Source organism: Peromyscus eremicus, chromosome 4 (genome assembly GCF_949786415.1).
Source record: "Peromyscus eremicus chromosome 4, PerEre_H2_v1, whole genome shotgun sequence".
Classification (NCBI taxonomy): domain Eukaryota; kingdom Metazoa; phylum Chordata; class Mammalia; order Rodentia; family Cricetidae; genus Peromyscus; species Peromyscus eremicus.
Window position 1 is genome coordinate 100210763 of NC_081419.1, and position 14470 is coordinate 100225232.

Consider the following 14470-nt stretch of genomic DNA (forward strand, 5'->3'; position numbering starts at 1 on the left):
TCAACCACGTGACTTTGCTCAAGAGTTTGAGTAAAACTGGAATTTCCATCCAACTGCTCCTGTCAGCCTTTCACGGCATCTGTTAGATTGAGGTCTTCAAAGTCGCATAAACACTTAAGCATCCATCTGCCATGACATTTGTGACCCTCGAATGAGACACAGCCACAAAAGCATTTCTAAACCATAAAGTAATACATGTATCTAAAGTGCTGTGACTATTTTTATTATTTCTAGGCACTTCATCACAAGGATAGCAAATAGATTTTTACTGTAAGTCGTTGAAGGAGCCTTTTGTGCTCGGTGTTTGTGCATAATAGCTACCTGTGTTTTCTCCCACCAGAAATTTGTCTCCACCAGTCCAATCAGACTCTCTAGTGACAGTTGTGATTCTATGACCAGTCAGTCCTCATATTTTGTTTTATTCATCACAGTTGACTGCCCTTCTGTCTTTAATCTCTTTGCTTTATATCCAGAACAAGAGATTCAAGTGGCTTTGTTTTACTTACTAGTCATTCTGCTGAGGTTCAGAAATACCCACCACAGCCCCATTTGTTAAAGAGCTGCTCACAGCCTGTGTTGCCACAGAGAGGGAGGAAACTTTTAATACATGGGGTCTAATCAGACTAAGTTAGGTCACTGAAGGGGAATCTTAAGGAGGCAATTAGAATCCAGACCTAAAACCCTCATCCCCATTTTGCTTCCTGACAAAGATGAAGGAGCAATCTCATCCTGCACATGCTCCTGTCCTAGTTTTCTAAGCCTCACTACTGCCCCAAAAACAATGGAGTCACCTGACCATGAGCTACAATAAGCCTTTCTGTCTTTTAAATCATGAGGACTGAGTTTGAATCCCAATGCACATACAACAGGATGTATGCCCTGTAAATGTCTGTAACTACAGTACCGAGGGATCCAAAGTGCTCTTCTGACCCCCATATGTGCACAAACACACAAACACATACACACACACACACACACACACACACACACACACACACACACATGCATATACTCATACAGACACACAAATGCATATATAATCAAATCATGAAAGAACACAAAATGTGAGGATGAACACAAAAATATCAAGAAGTTGTTGACAACTATCAGGAGGTGATAAATATAGACAAAGATTCATTGCACTGTTCTGCTTGTATGCCTGTATGTTTAAAAATCCAACAAAGAAATATATATGATGATGATGATAATGATAGATAGATGATAAATAACTGATTGATTGATTGGTAGGTTGATTGGTTGATTGATTGGTAGGTAAATTATATATATCAAATTATATATACATAAATAGATTATTGATAGATTTATTGATTGACAGATTGTTAAAGATATGTAGATAGATGATCAATAGATATATATAGAAAGATAGATGATAAATAGGTGATAGGTAGATGATAGATGATAGCTAGATAATCCTACTTATGTTTACGGCCTTCACTGACACAACCAAAGTTTATGACATTGCCGTCTCACCTGGACATAACTTTTCTTCTACTGTCCAGTATCTATGCAGCAACCAGAGAAATTTTCATGTTATCCCTACAATTTTCCTGTTAAAATCCTCCTCGGCTTCTCATGACATGTAACATAAAACTGAAGTTAGCATTCTTCACAATTACTAAGAATTGGCTCTTGACTGAGCACAGTTGCTTATGCTTGTAATCTTACCACTTGGAATACTGAAGCAGGGGGCTAACCACAAGTTTGAGCCCATCCTAGGTACATAGTGAGCTCAAGAACAGCCTGGGCTATAGAATGAGACCCTGTCTAAAATATAAAAATAGTAGCTGGCTTCTGTTAGCCCCCTCAGAACTCTGCTTTATCACAGTACCCCAGTATTGATGGGACCTTATCATCATCCAGCTCATTTCCAGTCCTAAGCTTTTACACTTATGACTTTTACCTATGATTTTACCATAGCTGTCTCCCTCTGAAACAAAATCTTACATCTATCAAGATGCCATCATATCCACCTCTACTAACTACCTGCCTCCAGCCCCCACCCAGAGCATCCAACTCCAATAACTAACCACCTGAGGTCAGTTGGTGCTGGCCACATGTGCGTGGGTGTAGAGCCATCCACTCAGACATGGGGAACCTGAAATCACATTGTTTATTTAAATGGCTATCTTTCCCATTGGAAAGCAGGCTAAGGCTGTGTCTGGCTGCTTGTTCCTGTATCTTTGACATGTAGAAGTGCACTTGGCATGCTGTGAGTTTGGGAGATATTTGCTGAGTAGAGATTTGAGTGGAGTGACTATGCATGTAGTCACTCATACTACGTACTTATTTACACAGCTAGCTCTGAATAAAAGTAAGAAACAGTTTCATATGACTATTCTTACTGGCCGGACCCTAAGACAGTGTAAGGGGGAGAACATAAAGAATAGCAAGAAGTGAGGGGCACAGTTGTATGATTACAACGTAAAACACACCAGGTTGGAGAAGAAAAGCATTGTTCACTTTTTTATAAGGAACAGACTTCAGATTTACATTTCACATGTGCAAAGAGTCAGGCTGCATCTCCTATAGCCCATGTCCTTCATTCTTCTCAGTCTCCAGTGTCTCCAGAATAATCTGTGTCTTGAATGCACCCTGCTAGCTGAAAAAGTGAATGCATTCTACTGAATTCCACAAACACGGAGCACCTACTGCCAGCCAAGCTTGAACTAAGCAAGGGAGAAACCCAGCTAGGTGTCAATCAGTCCTGAAGAAGCTGACAAGAAAGGGTGCTGAACAGGGCTGACCGTTAGAATGATGTACCTATGGCAGCATTCACTGTTGCCATGGCAACACAAAAGTGGGTAGAAGAGCTAAAAGGAAAGAATGCATTGGCGTTTTGAAAAGGCCAGTGTTCTGGTGTGGCTGGAGGGGGTACTAGAAGAACTAGACCAGCCAGAGGCCACTATGGAAGGAGCGGCTGGGAAAGTTTTAAAACAGGAATGTATTTGATCTGTGCTATTTTGTGAGAAGAAAACAGGGAGGAACGTGGACGGTTCAGCAATGCCTAATCCGGCTTGCAGAAACACCACTCAAGCCAACAAGAACCTTTAGGCAATACCCTAGAATACAATATTATTGTTTCCTACTGAAGGGATGTTTTTAGAAGACAATAATTAAAATATAATCCCTGACAGAAGACAAAGAAGTGCAGGCTAATATTAAATAGTGAGTATAAATAGGCAAGTCGCAGAAAAAGAAATTTTTAAAAAGCTAATAAAAGTTGGAAAACATCATCACTAGAAATCAGGTGTGTAAGACAGATCTCCGCACGTAACAGACTGATCCAGCTTTTTAAAAGCCAATATTCAAAGTCGTGATGATGCTGTTGGAAAACTACACTCACTCGTTCGGATGGGAGAATGAATTGGCATCAACTTCCTGGAAATGAACTCAGCAACATGGGATGCAAGTGCAGAGAGAGGAAGAAGAAAAGGGAGGATGAAGAGCCAGCAGTTTGTCCCCGAAACAGCAGGGAAGAGTGTTCCTGCCAGTCTGGGTGCAGAAGGAGTGGTGGTCTCTTAGCCACACAAATTAATGCACAAGAAAAAACAAGTCTTCTGAAAGTTCCTTCTGTAATGAAGGGTCAGGGGTAAAAGCAGAAAGGCCAACCAAGAAAATAAGATGCTTGCTGAGCTGTCCTTGGGGCCGAGAAACAGAGCAGACCCTGAGTGTCCATGGCATACCGAGGAGGGTATGTCCCTTTCCCCATTTTTAATTTGTCTTGTTCTTATATATTTAAATACATATTATACTATTTGTTTCATTACAAATTTCAGCAGGAAATGTTATAAGGAAGAAAGCACATTTCCTTCCGAAATCAGGCACCTAGCAATTTAAGTTCTGGCTCCGAGATCCCAGACCGTAGTTCTAATGAGCTAACATTTGCAGAGCCAACGCCCCTCAACTGACGCTGATAGAGACAGTAAACAGATTGTGCGATCGGGGCCAGTAATTTCCAACAGATACTTAATAACTAAGTCTAGAAAGAAGAAAAAAACAGTTCTTTCCTTTTGGCAGAAAAAAAAACTATTTTTTATATTCTAAAACTATTTACAGTTCATATGGTTTCCAGATCCCCTCTCCAGAAGCAAGGGCCTCATCCCCTGGCCTGTCTCAATGCTCCACATGTGACTCCTCAGGCAGCTAGCCAGAAGAGTATTTGATTTGAAATGAAGCCTTAAATTTAGCAATGTGAAGGGGAAGCCGATCTGAACACACATGCCTGGGAGGGACAAGGACACCAGATGGGCCAGCAGTGAATACAAACTGTCAGCCCAACAACTGAGAAAACCTTGCTAGGAGGGCAAGGTCTGTACGGGCACCGTGGGCATCTCTGCCCTCCATGCCAGCATCTAGAGCCAACCTGGACTGGTAGTTCTGTCTGTCTGTCTGCCCTGCTGCACCATTGGTCCTCCACTGTTTAGAGTCCATTTCATTCCGCCAGCGACATCCAGCTCCCCTCTCCTCTGCCCTCCCCGTGCCTCCTTACTTTAATAGGTCAGTCGCACCTGCCAGTCATTTTCTCACCAAGAACATTTCCAAGCTTCTTTTTTCTTTAAATCTAAGAAGTCACTAGCCTACTTTACACATTCTCTGGACTGTGGTAACAAATCACCCTGAATACATGGCTTAGAAAAGAAGAATATTATTCTCTCTATTCCAGAAACTTAAAATTCAAAAGCAAGGTGTAACAAGAATAGAATCCTTCCGGAGGATGTGGGGGAGAGGGGAGCAGGGATCTGTCTGCTTTCCCTGACAGTTTCTGGTGGCCCATGAGTTCCTTCCTATGGGGCTAGCTTGAATATCTGCCTCTAATCTGCACATTGTGCTCTTTTCTCTATCCCAAGACACTTGTGGTTGAGCCTAGGACATACCCTGATCTAGGATCACCATATCTCAACATCTAAATTATACATGCAAAAAAACTATTTTATTCCACGTAAGACCACACCCATGGGATCTATTGCTGGGAGGTATATAGGCTACCAGGATGGTAGAATATAGTATAACCACAGCTGTATCTGGAAAGAACATTGCACAGTGGAATAGAACAGAAACAGCAAAGACAAAGGAGACCGAAAGAGCACCAGAATGCATGAACTATGAATGAACTGTAGTTCACATGAATCTGGGAAGCAAGACCAAGAATAACTTCTATATTTTATTTATACTGTTAATTTTCTAAAGTTTCTAACCATAATAGATTGGCCATATGCTAATTTAAAATTCATGGAGGAAATGAACCCATTATGAGTATCTCAGGGACCTGAAGGCAGAATGATCCAATAGTAGAAAATTTTATATTGAGGTCTTTGATCCACTTGGACTTGAGTTTTGTGCATGGTGATAGATATGGATCTATTTGCAATCTACATGTCTACGTGTTGACATCCAGCTATGCCAGCACCATTTGTTGAAGATACTTTCTTTTTTCCATTTTACAGTTTTGGCTTCTTTGTCAAAAATCAGGTGTTCATAGGTGTGTGGGTTAATGTCAGGGTCTTCAATTCAATTCCATTGGTCCCCATGTCAGTTTTTATGCCAATACCAAGCTGTTTTTATTACTATGGCTCTATAGTAGAACTTGATGTCAGGGATGGTGGTGCCTCCAGAGGTGGCCTTGTTGTACAGGATTCTTTTAGCTATCCTGAGTTTTCTGTTTATGAGATGGTTGAACTGGAACAGGCATGGAGTGGAAAAGCAATGAGAGAGATACCATGATAGAGGGAGGTATCATGGAGATAGAGAGAAACCTGGTTGCCAGGAATCCCCAAGGATGACCCCAGCTTGGACTACTAGAAATAGTGAAGAGGGTGCCTTAACCGAACTGGCTTGCCCCAGTGATCAGATCAGTGAATACCCTAACTGTCATCACAGAGCTCCAATGACTAATGGGGGCAGATGCAGAGATCCACAGCCAAACACCAGGCAGAGCTCCAGCAGTCCAGTCAGGAAAGAGAGGAGGGATTCTATGAGCAAGTGGGTCAGGATCATGATGGGGAAACCTGCAGAGATGACCAAACTGGACTAGTGGGGACTCACGAAAGTTGGATCAATGGCTGTGGAGCCTGCATGGGACTGGACTAGGCCCTCTGCATGGCGAGACGATTGTGTAGCTTGATTTGCTTGGGGAATCCCCTGGTGGTAGAATCAGAATCCAACCCTGGTGCATGAGAGGGCTTTTTGGAGCCCACTACCTATGATGGGACACCTTGTGCAGCCTTGAGGCAGGGAGTAGGGCTTGGACTTGCCTCTACTGGATGTGCCTCCCCATGGGAGGCCTTACCTTCTTGTGGGGGGGAGTGGGGGGTGGGTTGGGGAAGAGGCTGTGGGTGGGAGGAGGGAAGAAGAAGATCTTTGATTGGTGTGTAAAATGAATAAAAAAAATTTTAATAAAAAAAAGAAAAGAAGTTGGACGTCCCTTCTGGAGCACAGGTGAGTGCCCTAACTGAGCCCGGACCCCATCCCTGGGCACCAGCCACTCCAGGGAAGACCTGCCCAACTTGGCCCCTGGTTCTGGCCACCGGGCAGGTTCCCTTCTAGCCCCACCGGGAAGGATCCCCTTCTCCAAGACCCCCAGCAGACCCTGCAATCTCCACACCCTGCCCCCACGCCCAGCCGCCCAAGCTTCCAGCCTCTTCCTGAGACTTAGAGGCCGGCCCCCAGCTCCCATCCTGCCCCGGACTTCCCTTCTGGAGCACAGACCCCAGCCACTTCCTGAGACTTAGAGGCCGGCCCCCAGCTCCCATCCTGCCCCAGACTTCCCTTCTGGAGCACAGAGAGAGAGAGAGAGAGAGAGAGAGAGAGAGAGAGAGAGAGAGACAGAGAGAGAGAGACAGAGAGAGAGAGACAGAGAGAGAGACAGAGAGACAGAGAGACAGAGCTCCCATCCTGCCCCAGACTTCCCTTCTGGACAATAGCTCCCATCCTGCCCCGGACTTCCCTTCTGGACAAGATCTCCCATCCTGCCCCGGACATCCAATTTGGACAAGAGAGCTCCCATCTAGACAAGAGAGACTTCCTGAATCTGTCAGCTCTGTCTGAACCAAGTGTGCGGATAAGACCAAGAACGAACCACAAGGAGATGGGCAGACGTCAAGGCAGAAACACATACAACAAAATAAATAGCAATACAGCATCACCAGGACCTAGCCCTCCTCCAACACCTAGACCTGAACATCAGAAATTGGAAGAAGCAGAAGAAAACAGCCTTATGAATGACATCATGAAGAAGCTAGAGGCTTGAGTAGAGGAAAAGACAAAAAAATGGGAAGAACGCTGTAAACAATTAGAGGAAAGGGCAAACAAATTAGAAGAAATCAATAAAGTCCTGGAAGAAAACAATAAAGTACTGAAAGAAAATCAAGAAAAATCAATGAAACAAATGAAGGAAACAGTGCAAGACCTGAAAAGGGAAATAAAAAAAAAATGAAGAAGACACAAACAGAGGGAATGCTGGAAATAGGAAATCTGAGTAAACGATTGGGAACTTCAGATGCAAGTATAATTAACAGAATGCAAGAGATGGAAGAGAGGATCTCTGGGTGAGACAGCTGATTGGATTGATCTGTTTGGGAGGCATACAGGCAGTGGGACCGGGTCCTGTGCTCATTGCATGAGTCGGCTGTTTGAAACCTGGGGCCTATGCAGGATCGCTTGGCTCGGCCTGGGAGGAGGGGACTGGACCTACCTGGACTGAGTCTACCAGGTTGATCTCAGTCCACGGGGAAGGCTTTGCCCTGGAGGAGGTGGGAATGGGGGGTGGGCTGGGGGAAGGTGAGGGGGGCGGGAGGGGGGAGAACAAGGGAAACCGTGGCTGATATGTAGAACTGAATTGTATTGCAAAATAAAAATAAAAAAAAAAATTTAAAAAATAAATTAATTTTAAAAAATTTAAAAAAATAAAATAAAAAATTTTAAGTGATTAAAAAAAAAAGAAAAAAAGAAAAGAAAACTTTAGTAAGGAAACCCTGATGGGGGTAAGTAGTCAACCAAATACTATCCAAATATTGCTTTGGTGTAGACAGTCTTTGAGCTCAGATTGAAACCAAAGTACATTTCTAAAGTTAATATTCTTACATCCCCAAGGTCTTTGGAATTTGGGGTTTGTTTTTCAAAGGGAACTCTGAACCTCAATCTAACACTTTTTGTAAGGAAGAAAACGAACCGAATTTTAAAGATTACATGGGATCTGCTGCATGTTTAACTCCCATTGTCACTGATAATAAGAACACTGGTTACAACAGCAACAGGATCCAATTGGAGCCAAGAAAGACTCAAGCCATACTGAGTGACAACGTGGGGGGCACATGTGAGGCCCAGATGCTGAGAAAAGACAATGGGCCAGCCACACTGAACCCCAACATGGAAGGGGGAGGAGAGTAAAAGACCAGAGGACATTTTTGAGGGGGAAAAAGCTGGGATCTCACATTGTTTGCTGAGGGATATGTGATGTGAGCCTCCTCCACAAAAGATGGGGTTAACTCTACCCCACTCTCTGAGGCTAATGTGTGGGTGTCTCTTTGAAGGAGCTTTAACAGTTCTCTGTGTTATATAAACCTTAAAGAAAACAGGACTGCTATGGAAGACTCCAGGTGCAGAGCTTTGAAAGGGTTACAACTCCCTTCAAGATGCACCTCATGTGGGGAAATAGTTGCCCTTTGGAAATTCAACCCTTAAAACTCCTGTCTGTGCAGCATAGTCATTAGATAGGAGGGAAAACTGTTATAATAACTGTAACAGCTTTGCAGCTTGCACACAGAAGTCAGCCCTTTAGCAAGCAGCTCCTTCTGTCTGCAAAGCTGAAAAACAGAAACTGCCCGAGAAATGATTAAGACTTTTTAAAAATGCAATTAATTTGTGAAAGTGAAACTCTTTCTGAAATACTTTCATTGTGAATTAGCAATATGAGGTAAAGATGAATTTTATTTCTGTACTTTCACTGTATCCAAACAGCATTTTGAACTATTCCCATGACTACTTTTGAATTCATTGTTAAATCCATGAAAGTATGTCTCATTGACATTGTTTTTATAAAATATAATGATTCTTCTCAAGTTTTCCTTTCAAATCTGCAAGCTCTTTTCACATGTTATGTGATCACAATGGTATGACCATAATGTGATCATATGTGATCCCAATGGTGTGACCACAATGTACAAGCAATCTGGGTAGCTGGAGGTAAAATACTCAGATTGTCTTCTCCCTTGTATAAACTGAAAGTCTCCATTTCAATCAAAGTAAGATGACATAACTGAGTGTAGGGCGCATCAATTCTCCCACTGGATCAAGATTCCCAGTCTTCCATCTAGAAGACACACAGAGACATACTCAATGTGTATCAGCAGCAGACATGCTAAATCCAGTGGTGTTTGAGTTTGTTGTTGTTGCAGGTTCTCAACCAGAAAGTATAAGAGCCCATGAGGAAACATTATAGAAGGGGAGGACCCAAAGAGTGTCAGGGTAAGGGGATAGGGAAGATGTGAAGCAAAAAGATGTCTTCTGGAGGTAGCACAACCATTGCACTCACGAGCTATCTTTATCTGCACAAGACTTGCACAAAATTGGGCCCCCAAAATGTCACCATAGATAGGGGTAGATGGTTTTACTGCTGAATTCTACCAATTTTTCTATTGAATAGGGAGGGAACACTACCAAAATAATCCTATGATGCCATTATAACTTAAGGAGGGAATACTACCAAACCCGTCCTATGACATCATTATAACTCAGTGAGGGAATACTACCAAACCCATCCCATGACATCATTATAACTCAGGGAGGGAACACTATCAAACTCATCCTAGCATGCCATTATAACTCTGATGCCAAACCCAGACAAAGAAAGAAAACTATAGACCAATCTCCCTGATGGACATGATCTTCAACAAAATGCTTTCTAACTGAATTCAAAGTCACATTAAGAGGATTGTTTATCATAAGCAAGATGATTTCACCCCAAGGATACAAGATAGGTTCAATATACCAAATCAATAAACACGATATGCCACATTAACAGACTTATTTAATTCCAGCACTCAGGAGGCAGAGGCAGGCAGATCTATGAGTTTGAGACCAGGCTGGTCTACAGGGTGAGTGCCAGGACAGCCAGGGCTACACGGAGAAACCCTGTCTAAAAAAAACAGGTTCTGATGAAACCAGGAGTAGACAGAAGACAGCTCAGTGTAATAAATACTACAAATGAAAATCCTATAACCAGCATTATACCAATTCCTTTAAAATCTGGTACAAGACAAGGGTGCTCATTCTCTCCAGTCTTACTCAATGCAGTGCTCATAATGGGGAAGCACAGTAAGTCAAGAGAAAATATAAATGGAGTAAAAATTGAAAAAAGATCAGTTAAACTACCCTATCTGAAGACAACATAATTCTATACTTAAAAGACTCAAATGAACTCCATCAAGAAAAAAAAACTCTTGAAGCTGATAAAGAGTTTCAGTAAAGTAGCAGTAGCAAGATACAAGATCAATATATAATAATCAACAGTTTTTATATGCACTAACAACAAACTTCCTGAAAAAGAAATCAGGAAAAATATCCATTCACAAAAACGTCAAAAATATGCAGGGATAAACCTAAGCAAGAAGGTAAACTTTAAGGCTCTGAAAAAGGCACCAGACAATGGAAAGACTCCCGTGCTCCTGGATGTTCAGAATTCATATTGGGAACATGACTATCCCACCAAAAGTTATCTACTTATTCAATGCAATCTCTACCAATATCCCAATGATATTTTTTCAGAGATGTAGGAAAAAGTCTAAATTCCATATAGAAAGACAAAAGACCACATATAGCCAAAGCAATTCTAAGCAGAAAGGACACAGCCAGAGGCACCATATTACCTGACCTCAAACTGCTCTACAGATCCATAGTGATAAAGACAGCGTGGTATTAGCAGCATGAAGACAGTTCTATAAACTAATGGAACATGATAAAAGACCCATAGATAACCCACACAGCTGTGGCCACTTAATATTTGACAAAGGAGTCAAAAACATTCACTGGGAAAAAAAGACAGCCTTTCAACAAACAATGTCAGCAAAACTGGATATCCACCTGAAGAATGAAAACAGAACCAAATTTTTCATCATGCACAAAAACAATCTTTTCAAATTGGATCAAAGACTTTAATTTAAAACCTAGAACACTAAAACTGCTAAAATAAAACACCGAGGAAACATTTCAGAACATAGGTGTAAACAACAAATTTCTGAATAGGATCCCAATAGCACAGGAAACAGGCCCAAGAACTGGCAAATAGTAATACATGAAATTAAAAAGCATCTGTAAAACAAAAGGAATTGCCAACAGAACAAACAGAAAGCCTGCAGAATAAGGGAAAATCTTTGTGAGCTATGCCTCAGACAAAGGGTTAATATTTAGAATATATATAAATAATTGCATAAATTAAATGCCTAAAAAAAAACCTGCCAATCAATCAATGGGCCAATGATCTGAGGAAACACACTTTAAGGAAGAATGCAAACAGCTAGGAAACTCTCCAGCCACTGAAATAAAGCAAATTAAAACTATTTTGAGATTATATCTCACACTAGTCTGAATGGCCATCATCAAGAAAATAAATGACAGCAAACGCTGGTGAGAACGTAGGTTTAGAGACCCCCTTACTCACAGTCGGCGGGAGTGTAAACTAACTAGTACAGTCACTGTGGAAACCATGTGGTGGCTTTGCAAAAGACTTAAAGTGGAGCTCCAACAGAATGTAATTGTCACATTCAGGCATATATCCAAGGTCTCTATGTGCTACCACAGAAATACCTGCACATCCATGCTTATTATTGCTATTTTTCACAATAGCTAGGAAATGGAATCAGCCTAGATGTCCATCAACAGATCAATGAATCATGACAGTGTGGTAAGTATACACAACAGAATTCCATTTAACCCAGGAGAAACATAGAATTGTGTAATTTGCAGGGAAATGGTTGAAACTGTTTTTTTTTTATTTATTTTATTCTGTATGGGGGTGTTTTACCCACATAGTCTGTACACATACGTGTGTAACTAGTACATGCAGAGGGCATTGGATCCCTTAGAACTGGAGTTACAGACAGTTGTGAGACATCATGTGGGTGCTGGGAATTGAACCAAATCTTCTGTAACAACAAGGGTTCTTAACTACTGAGCCACTTCTCCAGCCCTGAAATAGCCTTTTTCATAGTTATTTTATTATATTAATTATGTGGGTGTGCACATGAGTGTAGGTGTCCTCAGAGGTCAGAAGTCAGATATGTTTGATCCCCCTAGAGCTAAAGTTACAGGCAATTGTGAGTGGCCAGCCGGTTGCGAGTTCTGGGAATAAAACTCTTGTCTTCTGGAAGAACAGCAAATGTTCTTACCCACTGAGCCATCTCTCAGTGGGACATTCTATTAAGTCGAGTGACCCAGGCTCAATGGTTAAGACAAGTCTGTATATTCTCTCTCATAGGTTGACCCTAGCCTGTAACTGTTAACTATGAGTATCCAAATGGGAATAAATTCCAGTAGAGCCCATGACACTAGAAAGGAACCCACAAGACTGGAAAGACAGCAGTTTTAAAGGAGGGAGTGGGAAGACAATGGGAGAGCTGGAGTAGGAAAATGCTGGGGGCGGAAGTGTGCAGCGGGAAAGGAGGGCAGGGAAGATGGAGAATCAAACAAATGAAACATGTCTGGGAAAAAGAAACCTACTACCATATAAGCTAATAAGGAAATTCATTAAAAATTCAAAAGATGAAAAGTAGTCCGTACAAAAATAAGTAAAATAAAAAGAAAGATTGGAAGGGAGCTTGAAGATTTCCCTCTAAACGTTGTAGTGTTTGCCCTGTTGTTTGGGTATCTACACTCATGTTTGAAATCACTACTGATGTCAGTACTGTTTCTACAGATGGTATTTATTAATACATGAAATTAAATACAAGGAAAACTCAGGTGATTGTAGATAATGTGTTCTAAATTCCTCTGTGGGGGGTGTATAAAGTCCTGCGACCTCTGCCTGCTTGGAAATACAATATCAAAGATATGTCTGTGTTCCACAAAATAAACTCCCAAAGAATCAATTTCTAACCAATTAAAGAAGGACAGAAATACACACTTAATTAGATAGAAAGCCACCAATCATTAAGAGCAGTCTGGGAGCCCCCAGAAATCTTAATAAAAGCCCAAAGAATGAACGTCTTACTTGCTATCAATGAGCACTTCAGACTGTCGGTTATTCACTTGGTTATCACTCTTGTGACGAAACTAAAAAACAACAAAAAAAACAAAAAACAAAATTTAGGAAAGAACATCTTAAGTCATCATTGATCCTAACAGCAACATGGGGCATACTCTGAGTTCGTCTGTTTGGACCATGTGGCTGTCCATCCAATGTGAACACAGCTTGCACTTACTTTGAGCAGAGTCTATGCACAGCTAGTCAACACTCATCTCCCTATATCTCATCCTGGTAGACATGTCACCGTGAAAATTCTGTGTGTGTGTGTGTGTGTGTGTGTGTGTGTGTGTGTGTGTGTGTACGTGTGTGTGTGTGTGTGTGCACTCATATGCACATGCTGTATGCTAGACACAATTCTTAATCCTTACACATTTCTAGTTGCTTCTAAGCAGGCAGCATGCTGTTTACCTCATAGTCCAGAGACAACCATACACAGGTTTTGAGAACGTCAACCCAGAGCCAGTTTCCATTTCCCTCACATGCACACAGTCCTCTCAGCATATTAGTGCACACCCACAGATGAACAGGAGTGCTTTCAGGGACATGAAGCTTTTATTTCATAAACTATAATAACAGTGAGAGCTTTTCCTTTTGTATTTCAAAATGATCTGTGTGTGTACATACACATATACACACATACACACACATTATACTGCTGTCAGGCCTTCTTTATTTCAACCTCAGATGTTATAGTATCAATGTGTATATTGAAATATGCTAGACACTTCATTAGGAGACAGAAACATACCACATGAAGACAAGTGTGTGATCCATGTGTATGGGGGCAATTATAAGTTACTCATATCAAATTGTAAATTTATTTAATATTATACATGCAATTGTGAAGAAACATCACATACATCAACTTGGTAATTAAAGATCTTCCCCTCTGCCTCATGCTTGACCACCCTTCAGCAGCACTGGCTACATTCCCACTTCCTATTTGAAATTGAGACATCAAGCATTCTCAGGAGCAAATACCCACATAGTCGTCAGTAGCATCCTTGACAGCTGTCATGGAAATCACCAGGACCAGAGGCACAATAGTGGTGAACCACGTCAGGGAAGAGATTTCTGGAATGAGCTGAAACAAGCATTTCCAGTAGTTTAAGACTTTTTCAATTAAGAAATACATCTCTCAATCTTTGTCAATGAACTGTATAACACTTGCAGAAGTAAATTGGGTTATGTTCAGCTATTTGTACAAAAGTA

The 14470-nt window shown here is 41.4% G+C and overlaps 1 protein-coding gene across 1 annotated transcript in view; it reads right to left on the bottom strand.

Annotated features, from left to right (window-relative positions):
- The window catches only part of Atp8b4 (ATPase phospholipid transporting 8B4 (putative)), a 162102-nt gene that overhangs the window by 118810 nt on the left and 28822 nt on the right, over nt 1-14470 (bottom strand). The window contains exons 4-5 of the mRNA XM_059258935.1: nt 14244-14342; nt 13223-13284 (exon numbers count right to left, since the gene is read on the bottom strand). Of these exons, the coding sequence (XP_059114918.1) occupies nt 13223-13284; nt 14244-14342 (161 nt within the window). The remainder of the gene's footprint in view (nt 1-13222; nt 13285-14243; nt 14343-14470) is intronic.